The sequence below is a fragment of the Mauremys reevesii genome, linkage group 7 (assembly GCF_016161935.1).
Source record: "Mauremys reevesii isolate NIE-2019 linkage group 7, ASM1616193v1, whole genome shotgun sequence".
Lineage (NCBI taxonomy): Eukaryota > Metazoa > Chordata > Testudines > Geoemydidae > Mauremys > Mauremys reevesii.
The window spans coordinates 8,838,212-8,852,956 of record NC_052629.1 but is presented as its reverse complement, the minus strand read 5'-3'; the positions used below and the strand labels follow the sequence as shown (position 1 = coordinate 8,852,956).

Here is a 14,745-nt window from a genome sequence, read left to right as displayed (position 1 = left end):
GCTCTGGGTGTCCCTAAACCTCTCACTGCCAGAAGCTGGAACTGGATGACAGGGGATGAATTGCCCTGTTCTGTTCATTCCCTCTGAAGCATCTGGTTATGGCCACTGTCTGAAGACAGGATACTGGATGAGATGGACCATTGCTGATCCAGTATGGACAGTCTTATGTTCTTAAGATGAAGAACTCAGCAGAGTTTGGATTCATCATTAGTCAGTGGCTCTGCTCTGCAGGGCTGTGGAAGAACCTGTGTTAAGCAGCACCACAGCGTTCAGCCCTCCCTGCGTGGAGTCTAGCTACTTTGCCATCATTGCCACCCTGGTTCTGCAGGCCTGAGCATTCCCCCAAGCTTGGATTGACTTTATCACCATGAGAACGGACTACTTTCAATGTCCTCTGCAACTCAGATACCAAGATGATGATAAGCTCTTCCAGGTCAGGGGCTGTCACTTTCTGTGTTTGCACAGTGTTTAGCGCAACACAGATCTGGGTCTTTCGGAGACTACAGTGACAAACAGCAGCACCGGGGGACACCTTACGGTTGTGATAGCTGAGACAGGAGCTATATAGGGCACTGTAGTGTGTTTCTATAGGGACACAGGGTACCATGTTGAACAGCACTTCGGTGACTTTGGGCCATCAAAGTCAATAAGACTGAGGCTCCCAAGTCACTGAAATGCTTTTGAAAATTTTATCCACAGACCTTAAAAACAACTAAACCACTAAAAAATAAATGAAAAATATTGGTAAAACAGTGAAGCTCACAGATCACTAACAAATAGATGGACAATCTCTGTGCTCTTTGTTGGTTCTTTATGGCTAAGGCTATGATTTAGGAACGGAGGTCATGGAAGTCGCACATTCCGTGACTTTACCGGACCTCCGTGATGTCTTCAGCTTCAGCTTCCCGCAGGGCTGGAGCCATGGCTGGGGCAGGAGCCGTGGCTATGCTCCCCACATAGCCCCGCTATGGGGGCCCCAGGTGGGCCGTGTGCTCTTGCTCTGCAGCGGGGGTTGCAGCCAGGGCTGTGCATCTCTGCCACATGGCTTGTACGGTTATTTTTAGTAAAAGTCACAGACAGGTCATAGGCTCCCTGAATTTTTGTTTGTTGTCTGTGACCTGTCCATGACTTTTACTAAAAATAACCCTGACAAAATCTTAGCCTTATTTATGATATGTAAAGGAAACCAGATTTTTTTTTAAATAATTCTGCTTCATCTTAACATCACACCTCCAAGTCTTCTCTGCCTTTTTTTTTTCCTGAGAGAGACTTTTATGTCCAGTTAGAGCACTAGTAGGATTATATCATCACAGATACCAAGCAAGTGGTTGAGTAAAACTTTATGGTTTTGTTAAAAACATATTTAACTCTAACACTTGACACACAGTTGGGAGAAAAACAATCTCTGTGAAAGATTCAACATTCCTCCCCTCCCTCCTCTCTTCAGTGTAGGGAGGAGAAAGCACTTGCTTCATATGCAAATCCTTCAGAGGAATTGTCCAATAAAATGGGAAAGACAAGTCCTTAACTCAGAAATAGCAGGAACAAGAAGAAAATGGAACCCTGATTTTTGAAACTTCCTTCTAGGCCTTCTTTTTACATTATAAAGAGGAGGAGCACAATCCATGTTTATATTTTGAAGCCTGTGTCTGGTTACTGACTTGGGATCATGGATCATTGTTTTTAAAACAAAGCTTTTGCATTCTGACTTCAGACTACTGTTCAAATACAGCGGTCAAGTTCAAATGCCACAAGAATCACCTGAATCCACAATCACGACCCCTTTCCTCAACTTAAGCAAGACTGACCAACAACTGAGGCAGAATGACATGACAAAGCACACATCTTTTGCTCGACAAATACAGAGACCCATTCAATGGCAAAGCAAAGAGGCAAGTAACAGGAAGAGCACAATGGAAGGAAGGAATCAGTGACCGCTCTCTCAAATTTTCAGGAGAGGTCAGTGTTTATCCTGATGCATCCCTTTTTGTAGATCCACAGATTCTAAGGTTAGAAGGGCCCACTGTGGTCATCTCATCTGACCTCCTGTATAACACAGGCCATAAGACTTCCCTAATTAATTCCTGTTTGAGCTATAGCAGATCTTTTCAAAAAAGTATTTTAATTAAGCTGGATGCATTAGAACACCTACCTCGCTCTGAATCCGAGCGATCAGAGGAAATGGTTGAGCCAATGCTGTCCATTCGTATTCGTTCTATCTCCTGAGGACCCTGCAGTTGTTCCAGCCTTCTCTTTAAGAATCTTTGTTCTCGTTCCAGGTTTTCAAGCTGGTGTTGGCTTCTCCTCTCAGCCTCCTCAAGTTTCTGACATGACAAAATATGACTTGATTATGACTTTAATTCTTGTTTTCTACAGCACAGCCATATACTTTACTTCAGATTTTCCCATGTTCTGAAAGGATTTATGCTCGGATAAGTATCGGACCACACTGCCCTTCAGTCACTAGTAGAAATGAAGTCTACTTGTGTCTTTGTTGGTTTACACCTTTGCTAGATCTTACATATTTGTACAAGGAGGATTTTGGGGGGGAGAATGAATACAGGATTTTTTTAAAATTGTTGTTCTTTATAAACATGAAATTAACCAATAAACTGCATCACTGAGTTCATCCACCAGGGGGCCTCAATTCCCTTAATCAAACAGATTCTGTATTTGTTATGATCACTTGTAACACAAAAATTTATCCTGGGATGTTTGGCTTTCTTGTTGCTTGGTTTAGTAGGTACTTCTCAGAAGCAGTTTCCCATTTAAATAGCAATTTATGTAACCTGCTACAGACTCCTTTGATCACAGCAGGGAAATCTACCAGACCAATGTTCTTTGTTTCCGGATGGCCAACCATTTGCATAAGATGGGGGTCATTTCAGGCTAACACTTCCCTTTAAGCAGGGCTCCCTCCCTTACCAACCCGGAGCTGCAACAAAGGATTTAGGTATATTCTTGATCCCTACAAGACTGGATTTTCTTTTTACACTTTACTTTGCCAGAAGCAATCTACGAAGGGCTTTGGGAAGCTGGGAGAACCACAGATGAAAGACTATGGAAACAATAAGACGTCAACCCTGTTTCACTCTAGAGGCCTATACTGATTTGTCAGCAGGGGTAATGCACAGGAGTGACAGAAGTTACATTTTCCATCAAACTGCAGCCCTTCAATCACATTAGATGTGTTTCTACTTTAAAAAAAAGAGCAAGATCTGCTACTGTCTTCCCCCAATCACAACACAGAACAGGTTCCCTGCTCCCCTAATCAATCATTTCCAGAGTTAACAGAGTTTATTATGGACTCTCCGAACAACCCATGTTGTAATAATGATGGATGATTTAACCGAAGGAGCAATGCATTTGAGAGGTATTAGTCTCAGTGAGAGCAGATTTACCTCTGGACAGTGGGTGAGTGATTGGTGCAGTTAGAAACAGCCCAGATGGAAAGCGTCTGGGAAGCCTGGGAAAAGCGGTGCTTACCTTGATGTGTGCTTTGGCTTTGTTAAGCAGCCCAAGCGTTGTGTGCCGGGTGCAGTCTGGTCCTAGTGGTATCAGAACCTTTAAACGTTCTAAGCACAGGCGTAGGTGAGCACGTCTGGAGGGGGAGAGACATTGATTAGGAGCTGCAGCCTTATAAAGGACAAAAATCAAACTCATTTTCTCCCCAGGCAGGCTCGATTTTCCAGCATCATCCTGTTTCCCTCAGATACCTTATGCCCTGCCATTAAATGTTTACACTGCAAACACTAGTCACTCAACAACATTAGCCCTATTGCTAACCTCTGACAGACAGTTTTATTTCCTTGTGCTCACACCTGATAACCTGTCTCGGCTGGATGAACTTTGGGGAGAAAAAACGCACTGAGGCAATGGTAGTCTGCTTGGTTTCACATAACTTCAAGCTGCCAGCTATTTGCAGTCTACTACACTGTGTAGAGTTTTATATCAAGGCACTTTCAAGTGTCGAATGGTGTTACACACTAGCACATTACTGGTTAAGGAAAAAACCTAACTTTATATATTGAGCTATGTAACATTCACTGCCCATCTTCCTCTTTTTCCAGCCACATCAGGCAAAAAGGAAGCCTAACTGACTGCAGCAAACTCCTTACCACAAAGTGACTGAATTACACATCACACTCATTAAAGGGTCAGATCCGTACTCTTTGGGCATTCTGGCTGCAAGGAACACAGGGCTGCATATTTCCTAGCCCAGTGTTTGAAATCTTGCTGTCAACACAGGTTCTCTGGGAGCAGAGACCCTTTGCCTATTTCTGCTTCCAGCCCTTGCACTAAATTCATAGATTCATAGATTCTAGGACTGGAAGTGACCTCGAGAGGTCATCGAGTCCAGTCCCCTGCCCTCATGGCAGGACCAAATACTGTCTAGACCATCCCTGATAGACATTTATCTAACCTACTCTTAAATATCTCCACAGATGGAGATTCCACAACCTCCTTAGGCAATTTATTCTACTATAACAACCCCGAACAGTACAGTACTACTGTGACTATTTTGTTTTGGACCATTATTACAGAACACTGTAGTTTTTTGTTTTGTTTTTTAAATATGGGAAACTGCTCAGAGAGCAATCTCAAAGTATAACCCCACTCATACTGCAGTAAAACGAGTTCTGTTTTCTCCCATGCTGTATTATGTATTCAGGAATTAACAGTAGATTTATGGAAAACCGTAAAGTTATTTTTTTCCAGACCCTACATTAATGATTTATGTCTGAATTTGTAATCCCAATCAATAGCACAATGACATCAGACGATCAGTCTATACTCAAGGTATCCCAGTGCAAAGGTTCTTGAAAGCCTTTACCAGCCCTGTTCAGACACAAAGGGACAGAATCTAAACTCAGTCCATCTGAATGCAGAAAAACAAATTAGTTTGGACGGTTCATTTACATTTTGTATTTGAAATTCACTATTGTTCGCAGTTTGAAAGGGATGAGGAGAGGAGTCTGTAATCATACAATTATGTCACTGACAAGCAAGGATGATTAAGGGTAGAAGGGTCAGGGGTTTAGCTGATGAACTGTCAGTACAAGAGCAGCACCCACTAGCACCACTATAGTTATGGGTTTGTCAGTGTTTCCATTATAAAAACCTCTTACAAAAGGTCTATAATTCAGCTGCAGTAACTGCCTCAGGGCTGAAATTTGGGCTTTGGCTGAGGAATGTGTGTTTTTAATGAAATATTTATTAAGAGATTTGATTTTAAAAGTGTCATAAACATAAAAAAACCAAACCATGTCAATGTCACCCTCCCGCTCAGCTTTTTCTACAATGAAACCCGCTGGCATTGAATCTTTATTGCTGACTAAGAGCTTTCACTACTTGGGAAAACCAATTTCAGTTGACAGCCATTTCGTGTAGATAAACAGCTCTGGGCATGGTCAGCAACAGGTGCTCTGCTAAGCACATTACAAGGACGTTTCAACCCAATGCTGGGCAAACCTGCAATGTAAGGATCGGCGGGGCTTGAAGCTGGGCCTGCAGGCAGCTCACACTGCCACCATCTGTAACCTCACCTGACTGTTCCAGCGACCCACAGAGGTTGTACCACCACAGGAAGTTCCACCTCGAGCTAAACTGACTGACAGTTGTCTTAGCAATCCCCTACACAAGTCTATGGGGTGGACCAGGAAGTGTTCAGGCAACAATGTGGATCCCCAGATAGCTACCATGACAGCCCCGCATCTCTGCCTCTGAGCTCCCAGTATTGACCTCGGCTCCAAGTTGTATCTGGACTCCCGACTGACCCCTGGAAAGTCAACACTGATCCTGATACATGGTACTGACCCTCAGCCTGATTCCTCAGCTTAACTCTTGACTACATGCCTGGCCCTGACCCTTGGCTTCTGAACTCCTGCCACTAGTCCTGCTTACCTTCGTCCAGAATCCTGACATGAACAGGTTGGGAACTGGACTTTGGTTTAGTTTGGCATCCAAAAGTCTAAATTCTGACCTGAAGCTCCTGCAAATTGTTTATGAGCCCACAAAACTGGGCTGGACATTTTGCAAGATACCAGCCTCTCAGGAGTTGTCAACCACTGCCATTTCCTGTTACAGCTGGAAAAGCTCAGAATGGCCTCTCTCATAGCAGTTCACCACTGCACCAGAAAGGAAGGGTGGCTTTATAACGCCTTTTCATGTTCTCTGTATGTGTATATATATCTCCTTACTATAGGTTCCATACTATGCAGCCAATGAAGTGAGCTGTAGCCCACGAAAGCTTATGCTCAAATACATTTGTTAGTCTCTAAGGTGCCACAAGTACTCCTGTTCTTTATGTAACTAAGGCACTGGACTTGGACTCAGGGGAGACAGAGTTGATTCCTCCTTGTCTTCACTGTACTGTTAGCTTGAGTTATCTACACTTGAATTAACTCCTCTCAAGTGAGCCTAGTTCAACTGAGAATGAGCCCACTACAAAATGACCCTGGAGCTGCAGAGTGTTTGCATTAGCAGCACCTAGTAGCCACGTCCTCACTGCAGTACTAGCTCCAACATCAGCAGCACTTGAGCTTCAGTCCATCCCCCCAACAGGACAGCTAGGTTGAGGTTAAAGCACCAATGAGAGATGTGCATGTGTGGATGGGAATCAGGTTAGGGGCAACACTCAAGTCAGACCTTAAGCTAACAAGGCAGTGAAGGCAGGTCTCTCTGTGGTTTCCCACAGGGATAATACTACTTCCTTTCTCCCATCCTTTACTCATCTTTATCTATTCAGACTGTAAGCTCTTCTGGCCAGGGACTATGGGCTAGTCTACATGTCAAAGGCCTTTCCAGTACACCTATACCAACAAAGGCCCCTCATGGAGATACAGATAATACCAGCAAAAGGAGTTATTTTGCTATTATAGGTAAACCATCTCCGCAAACGACATAAGCTATACCAACAAAATGACTCCTTTGTTGGTATAAGCTGCATCTACGTGGTGGTGTGTGGGGGGAGTGTGCTGACATAGCTATGCAGGAAAACCTTTGTAGTTTACATCCAGCCTCTCTCGCCTTATGTCTCTGTACAGAGCCTAGCACAAATAGGCCCCAATCTTGGTGGGGACTGTATGTGGAGTTATCAAAATTGAGGTAACACCAACTGCTACCACCTCCAGTTCCATTCCTAACAGAAACCTGAGGTCACTGTCCCAGAACAAGGATGTTCTAGATGGTTTTCCCACCACAGCTTAGTACGCACAGGTGGGCCTGTCCAGGTTGCCACACAAACTCTGTGCTATGCATCGTTCCTTACCACGCCTGGGGAAGTTTGTGTTCTAACCCCCCGCCCCATCTTTTTTTTTTTTTATTGCCAGGGTGAACCTAGGAAAACACTGTAGAACTGTGCTAGGAACCAGTGAAGAGTGTAGACACACAAACTTAGAACATGTGCCAGGCAACTGCCTTAATACCAGATACCGCTGACGGCTGGGAACAGGATATTAATGTTTGGCTTCTCAATAACCAGTGAATTTCAGGAGCTCTCAAACAGGCCTTGGCACGGATATACCATGGCTGTTAGCAGGGGGAAAAAAAGAATTACACAAAATTAAGCAATGTAAAAAATCTCAAAGCCATGGACACTCAGATGCCAACTTTTTAATTTCTTTCTGCCTAAGAACGGTGGAACACAAATGAAAGCAACTGCTGTTTGGAGACCTTTACAAGGTCTTATGTGGGATAAAGCAGTCTGAAGACCTGTCCACATGAAAAAAGTTACACTTGGATAATGTAGAGGGTGTGAATGTAAAGCAACAGACTCAAACTGGTGCAAAAGGTTCACAGGTCTTTTTAAAACTGGCTTCTTCTGCTTTAACTTGAGTCAGTTAGGAACAGGTTTAACTGAACTCTTATATCAACATAAGAGCAGCCTCACATTGGTTTGCTCCAATTTAACTCCGGCTTGGTCGACACACAGGTTTTGTACCAGAAGAACTGAAAGTTAAACCAGTACAACTCCTAGTATAGATGCGCTTATACTGGTAAAACATTGCTAATACCAGCATAGTTTATTCCCCTCTTTCCTATGGGAACAGTAATCTTGGTGTAAAGCACCTAAATACCTATATTGCTGCATCACATGAGTGGGTTGCACTACATACTAGCACAGTTAAAGCACTACAGTTTGTGCATGTGGACAAGGCCTAAATCAACTTAAAAACTGATTTAAGTTACACTGTGCAGCTGCCCCTATGTAGACAAGCCCTTAGTCTCAACAGGCCAATTGTTCCCACTTATTCAACCAAGTATTCACCACTTCTCCCACTCTAGCCCACCTCTCCTAACCCAGCACCTTTTAATGGGGTTTAAAGAACGTGTCTGTTTTTCTCCCCAAATATCTTGCATTTCAGCTTCCAAATGCTGGCAGGTGCGTAACCTGTTAAGTATTTTTGGCTTCTGTGGGCTGAAGTCAAGCTGATCACTGATGTTAATTAAGAGACAAAATGTGAAAGCAGCTCTGATGCATTGATGGGAGGCTAAATAAAACACAGAAATCAGCTTCTATCAAAGCCCAACTTTTATCAAAGCAGGAAACTGACAAGGAATTTTATCTCAGCTGGTCAAACAGAGTTTACAGGTGTCACTGTCCAATCTACAGTCCCTTATCAAAAAGTCCTGGAGTTTTACCTTGGCAGTTATAATCCCATAGTCTAGACAAAGTTATGCGTCTCCTTCCCCTTAATCTACCTGGTGCTTTATTGTAAGGTGGCTTTAACATAGCTTCAGGCTCCCTGGCACTTAGCGAAAATACCAACACTGCCCAAACATCACACAAGAAAGCCACACGACTTTCCATTTAGACCACTGGATCATGCTAATAACTGGAAAAAACAAGTCTAGAAGCATTATAGCTTTATAAAGGGAGAATTAATTTACAATCAGAGGGAATCCTTAGGGCATTAGAAGATGGAGATGAATCAGCTTTTAGGGACTGCCAGTTTCAAAGTAGATCTGAGCACATGTGCACTCATTGCAGGAGTGACAGGTAAAAGTGGAGAAGTGGGGGCAGGATCTTCATAGTCACTCCCGTCCCTAGGAAGGAAAGATGCTTCAGAAAACAGGGCTACCACAGAGGTTTCTGCTCTCTGAGCATGAGACGTGGTAATAGACATGCAAAAGCCCTGACCCTGTGACAAGATGAATACATGAGTATGAGAGGGAGGGGACTTTCTACTCTTCCTTAACCAGCTGGCCCTCTCCCCTTCATTCCAGTCTATTCTGGGGGACCCGGGAAGGCCCACAGGGTGCAATGGCTTGTCTCACACTGCGACAGCCAGTGGGTGGTTTGGATTTGTCTGGCTGGAGACACAAAACCCACGACGCCGGGGAGGGCTGAGGAAAAAGCACAGGGCAACATTGCCTCTTACTTGGCAGGCTGGAAACACTGGCCTGGTTAGAGCTACAGCCCACAGAGGGGGGGCTGCTTGCCTTAGCTTTTCCCTTTCGATATGTTGGGTCAAATTCAGCCCTGGCAGAAGACAGTCCAACTCCACTAAATTCAACAGACTCTACTGTTGCTGTGTTCAGAGGAGCTGCACTCGACTACATCAGGGCTGAAGCTGGCCCACTGTGGTACTCTTGTGCAACTGTTACGTGCAAAGAAAGCGAATAATGGAATAGCTGGGGCTCAAGTATCAAGAGCCTGGCCTGGGATGTGCTGCTGGAGTGGGAATGCCAGAGTCAGAGGATAGTGCCTCTCTCAGACTCATTAAGAGTGAAATTCACCCCAGCTTGGAGGGGCTGGCACTAGTGGGGAGATATGCAATCGCCCCAAACTATCCGGTGCAGAGATTTCTGGATAGGAGGAAGAGGAGGGGCCAAGGAACAAATCCAGTCAAGCTCCAAAGCCCTGCATATATGTTACTGCAGCCTACTGGAGGGAGTATTAACCACAGAGGGGCTGCAATACAGGGGTAGCAGTGTGCATGCGCACGTAGTCCCATTCCTTCCCCCTTCGTTAAGTGGCTTTCACAAAGGCAGGGAGAGTTTCACCCTCAAGGCTGATTGCATTTGGATTGGTATTTCACCCCCTCCTCTCCAAGCACTAAACCCTCAGGGTAACCCCCTACCCCCTGCTTTGCTGACAAGTCAGCCCGCATTCTAAGCGACCCCCTCCAGACGCTAAGAGAGCGCTCGCCCTTCTGCTGAGGGCTGTAATTTCAGAGCCTGCTCTTTGCAGTTACCAGTGACATCACTGTCTCTGATTACATAAAGCTCTGGTGGGAAGCATATATTTATTTGTGTGTTTGCTTCATAGCTTCAGTCATCCTGCTGTACAAGATGCGTCCAAGTCCTGCCACAAGAACTGCTCTGTCATTTCTCCCTCCTCCCCTGACCCAGACCGCAGTGTGGGACAGAGATTTGGGGGCACAAGTCTCCAGGTTTCAGGGAATGGGTGTGTTTGCTGATACCCCGAGGGGTGGGGGATAGAATTCGACAGCTGGCACTCTGCAAAAAGCCCCTCAGGGAAGATCAGTGAGACCAGTTTGTCCCACACAAATACATGAGGGACTGAGGGCCAAACACAAGGGAACTCCCCACTCCACCCAGAGAGCAGGCAGCCAGGATCAGAAATGCTCCTGTTATTCACCTCCACCCTGCTCCAGCTCTGTGCATGCAGACAGAAAAGCATGTGGGCACTAGAGAACAATCCTCCTTCCCCACGGGTAGGCTACAAGTCTGCTGAGACATGGCCCATGACCCTGCCCTTACAGGGGTAAACACAATGGCAGCATCCACTGCAAGGGAAAAGGAGGCTTCCCTCTGCGGGAACCGGAAGAGAATATTTCAAATGGACTAGTCATGGCAGACACTTGGCAGGGATGGGGCAGGTGGATGACACATCAGGCTTGCCCCTGAATTTCACCTTGGAACCTGCAGACCCAGCTTTCAGCCTAGTCTAAGCTAGTCAAAAATGGGCTGCAAGAAAATCTTTTACTTGCAACCCCTGTACAACTCCACCCACAAGAGCCAGGCTTGGACTTTTAACACGAGGTCTTCAGCGGGGCTCTGACGCAGATGGTAATAGCTTCCCCCTGGCATGGCCTGGAAGCCGTAAGTGCTGCAGATACATCAGGTCAGCTACATCTAACTCCATGCCTCCCATTTGGAAATCACTCTGAAAGCTACTGGACGCTATGAGGGCAGGTGCTTCAGAAACCCCAGAATGCACTGGTACATGTGGACGGTTCCATCAAAACCAGAGTGTCGGTGCAGATGTGATATGGACAAGCGAGGCAACCTGCTATATCAGGCATCTACATCCCTGTGATGAGCTCCTGGAGTTGGGCCTGATTGAACTCCCACTGAAGTCAACAAAAAGACTCCCTTTGAATTCTCTGGGAGACAGGTCAGGCCCTTACTGTAGATACACTCGCCTTTACTTGTGCTCATTTTTTCCTTTTCATTACAGATGGGGGGGGGGGGGCGGGACGAGACCTGAAATGAACAGAATAAAATTCTCCTCCATTAAGGCCCTGATCCTGCAAAAGCACTTAAGCACATGCTTAACTCTAAGTCTGCAGGCAGTATCATTGAAGTCAATGGGACTACTCATGCTTTAAGTTAAGCATATGCTTCTATGCTTTGCTAAACCAGGATCTAAACTCTTGCAATAAACAGAGAGACCTGGAATAGGCTACAGGCAAACCTCCATGGAAAAACCACATCTCACTCATGGAAGGAAAGGGGCCAGCAAAGGAGTAACTTTCTAGAAAGCAAAGTATTTCCAAATTGGATTGGATTGGATTGCATTGCATTTTCTTTTGATAAGAATTAGACAACAGGGATAAACGAAAAAGTCAGTTCCTAGATCCCTAACGCCCTACTTCAACAAAGCAGTTTAGTTCATTCTTCACATTAAGCACATGCTTAAGTCTTTTTGAGGTTGAATCAGGAGCTTGCTCCTTAAAAAAAAAAAGGAGGCTCTCCATGTGGAAGTGAAAAATTAATTTTATCCCCCCTCTTATAAATAAGTTGGGTCTAATTTAACCCTGAAATTCAAAACCAGCAACTTTCCTTGGATTTCACAGTTACCAGCTTGTTTAAAAAATTCAAAGAGAGATCACTGTTTAAAGAAAACAATTCCAGGAAAATGGAAGTGACCTCGTATCAATAATTCATCAGGAGACAATGATTTCGGGAAGAAGTACCGAGAAGCATAGGCATAAACTGGGGACGGGGGAAACAGAGTTTCTTTCTGTAAACAATTCACAGGTCATATGCCTACTTATCTTTTATAGCCATCACATGACAATGTTTTTCCTCTACTCTTGCCTCTAACCCAAAAGAGAACTATCCCTCCCGCTACAGCCCCAACAACCTAACACCTATCGGCTGGTGCAGTTTCAGAGCTCCTATTTATTGGATGATTCATCCTTTAGCAGAAGAAAGAAGAAATCTAAGATTTTGCCAAGTAACTAAATCAGAAATTGAAGGCAGTCAAGTGCTGGGGCCTGTATTTTCTTTGCTGCAGAGTGTTATGTAATTGCTCCAAGCCCTTGAGCCATGCACAGTAAAGCTTCCATGGCGTACAGCCAGTTTTCAGTAACTCCACACACACAATTCCACATGATGGCTGCTGGCACGTTACCCTACATTTGATATATATTTTTAAAAGAGACTCTGGTTCCAAAGGATATACTTAAACAAAACAAAAAAATCCTCACCTGTGTTACTAGATCTTTTAAACCAAAAGAAAAGATTTTAAAAAACCCTCATTTACTTCTCACTATTCACAATGACTGTTTATCTTCTGTGTTTCACTCAAACAGGGACAAGGAAGACAGACTTAGTCAATTTCACTTCTGTTTCGAGTCAGTTTCACTTACTGGCTCCCATGCATTATGAACAGTGGTGCTATGTGTTTGGGTTGCAAACTCCCCAGGAGAGTGTGCAAATTGTATATATCTATATATAGATAGCTATATATCTGCTGGTCTTATGTTTTATAAAAGCTTTTTGTTGTTGTACAAAAACAAAAACTAAACCGGACACAAATAAAACAGCTGGTCTTATGTTTTATAAAAGCTTTTTGTTGTTGTACAAAAACAAAAACTAAACCGGACACAAATAAAACAGCTCCATGGGCCAAATTTTCAGCCTGGTCTTAACCAGACCTCATTTGCATGCACAAATAATCAATGTAGATGAGTACATCCCTGACTGTAACTGCATCTCAGGGACAGGGTAAAGCTAAGTGCAAAAGAAGTGGCCAGTCGATGAAAGTCAGGCCTTGTGACTTCCCTCTTATTTTTTAGGAGTAACATTAAGCCTACCAGGGAGATTTCTATTTGTACAGAGCCCTGAGTTCAGTTAGGACTTCCAGATATTACCGAAATACCAATAGTAATAACAATCTATTAGTACATTTTAGGAAACAATGCACATTCTATCCATTCTCATGCAGGTCTCTCCTCAACTCGAAGATCTGTCTGGTATAGGGTTGCCAATTTTGGTTGGATGTATTCTGGAGGTTTCATCACACAACATAATCTTTAATTAAAGATTAGTCTTTAATTCCTGGAGACTCCAGGACAATCCTGGACGGTTAGCAACCCTAGTCTGGTATCACATGTTTTTATACCCATGTGACCATGATTTTCAGGGTCCAAGACAAACCCCAGGGCAGACCTGAGTAGGGTACAAATGTCCAGGACGTTTATCAAGGCAATTCCCTACACTGCCCCTGGGCCTGGGTTTTCTGCAACAGTCTCGTTAGGCCCCGTAAGCCTGTCCAAGACAGCCCAACAGTCCTCCTCATAGTAAATCAAAGAAACAGTCCCCAAACCAAACTCAATAGTCCTGTGCCAGGCCTGCCTACCTTCCTCCGGAGGGCTCTGGCACCCATATGTCTGAGATCAAAGACTGCTTTGCTCTCTGGGTTGAGCCTGTGCTGCTTTGCTCAGGAGACAGCACCAGGGCGAGGAGCAGCACAGTCCAGTGGACAGGAGTCAGGAGACCTGGCTTCTATTTGCAGCTCTACCACTGACCTGCTGGGTGATTTGGGCAAGTCACATCATCTCCTGGCATTTCTGTTTCCATCCCACACTTTGTCTGTCCTGTCTATTTGACTGGAAACTCTTCAAGGTAGGGTCTGACTCTTACCATGTGTACATGCAGTGCCTAGATCTTAGTAGAGGCTTCTCAGTTCTAGCATAGAACAACAGCACTACCAGTCCCAACTGTTCAAAAATTGTGAGTCAGGACCCAAAAGCAGGGCCGCCCAGAGGATTCAGGGGCCTGGGGAAAAGCGGGGGAGCTGCGGCGCTTGTACTCACCCGGCGGTGGTCCAGGTCTTCGGCGGCATTTTGGCGGCGGGGGGCCCTTCAGTCGCTCCATGTCTTCGGCAGCACTGAAGGGCCCCCTGCTGCTGAAGACCCGGGCCAGTGCTCGCGGGGCATTTCGGCGACGGGGGGCCCTTCAGTCACTCTGCGTCTTCGGCAGCACTGAAGGGCCCCCACTGCCGAAATGCCAGCCGAAGACCCAGATCGCTGCCAGGCTAGGGCTCGCAGGCCTGGGGCAAATTGCCCCACTTGCCCCCCCCTCTGGGCGGCCCTGCCCAAAAGCCATGGTATTAACTTAAAGAACATGAGACTGTTTTCAAATACATTAAGGGATATTTTTATTTGCCTTGTGGATTCTGATTCTGGCAACATAATTTCTTCATAGCCAAGAAGATCTGACACTTAAATAAAAGCTGAAATTCTCATGCAATCTCAGGATTCCAGC

At 45.0% G+C, this 14,745-nt stretch overlaps 1 protein-coding gene across 4 annotated transcripts in view; it reads right to left on the bottom strand.

Moving 5' to 3' along the window:
- The window catches only part of MXI1 (MAX interactor 1, dimerization protein), an 82,948-nt gene that overhangs the window by 2,239 nt on the left and 65,964 nt on the right, over nucleotides 1–14,745 (bottom strand). For all 4 annotated transcript variants that reach the window (XM_039547529.1, XM_039547528.1, XM_039547530.1 and 1 more), the window contains 2 exons: nucleotides 3,487–3,601; nucleotides 2,153–2,324 (listed from right to left, as the gene is read on the bottom strand). In XM_039547529.1, the coding sequence (XP_039403463.1) occupies nucleotides 2,153–2,324; nucleotides 3,487–3,601 (287 nt within the window). The remainder of the gene's footprint in view (nucleotides 1–2,152; nucleotides 2,325–3,486; nucleotides 3,602–14,745) is intronic.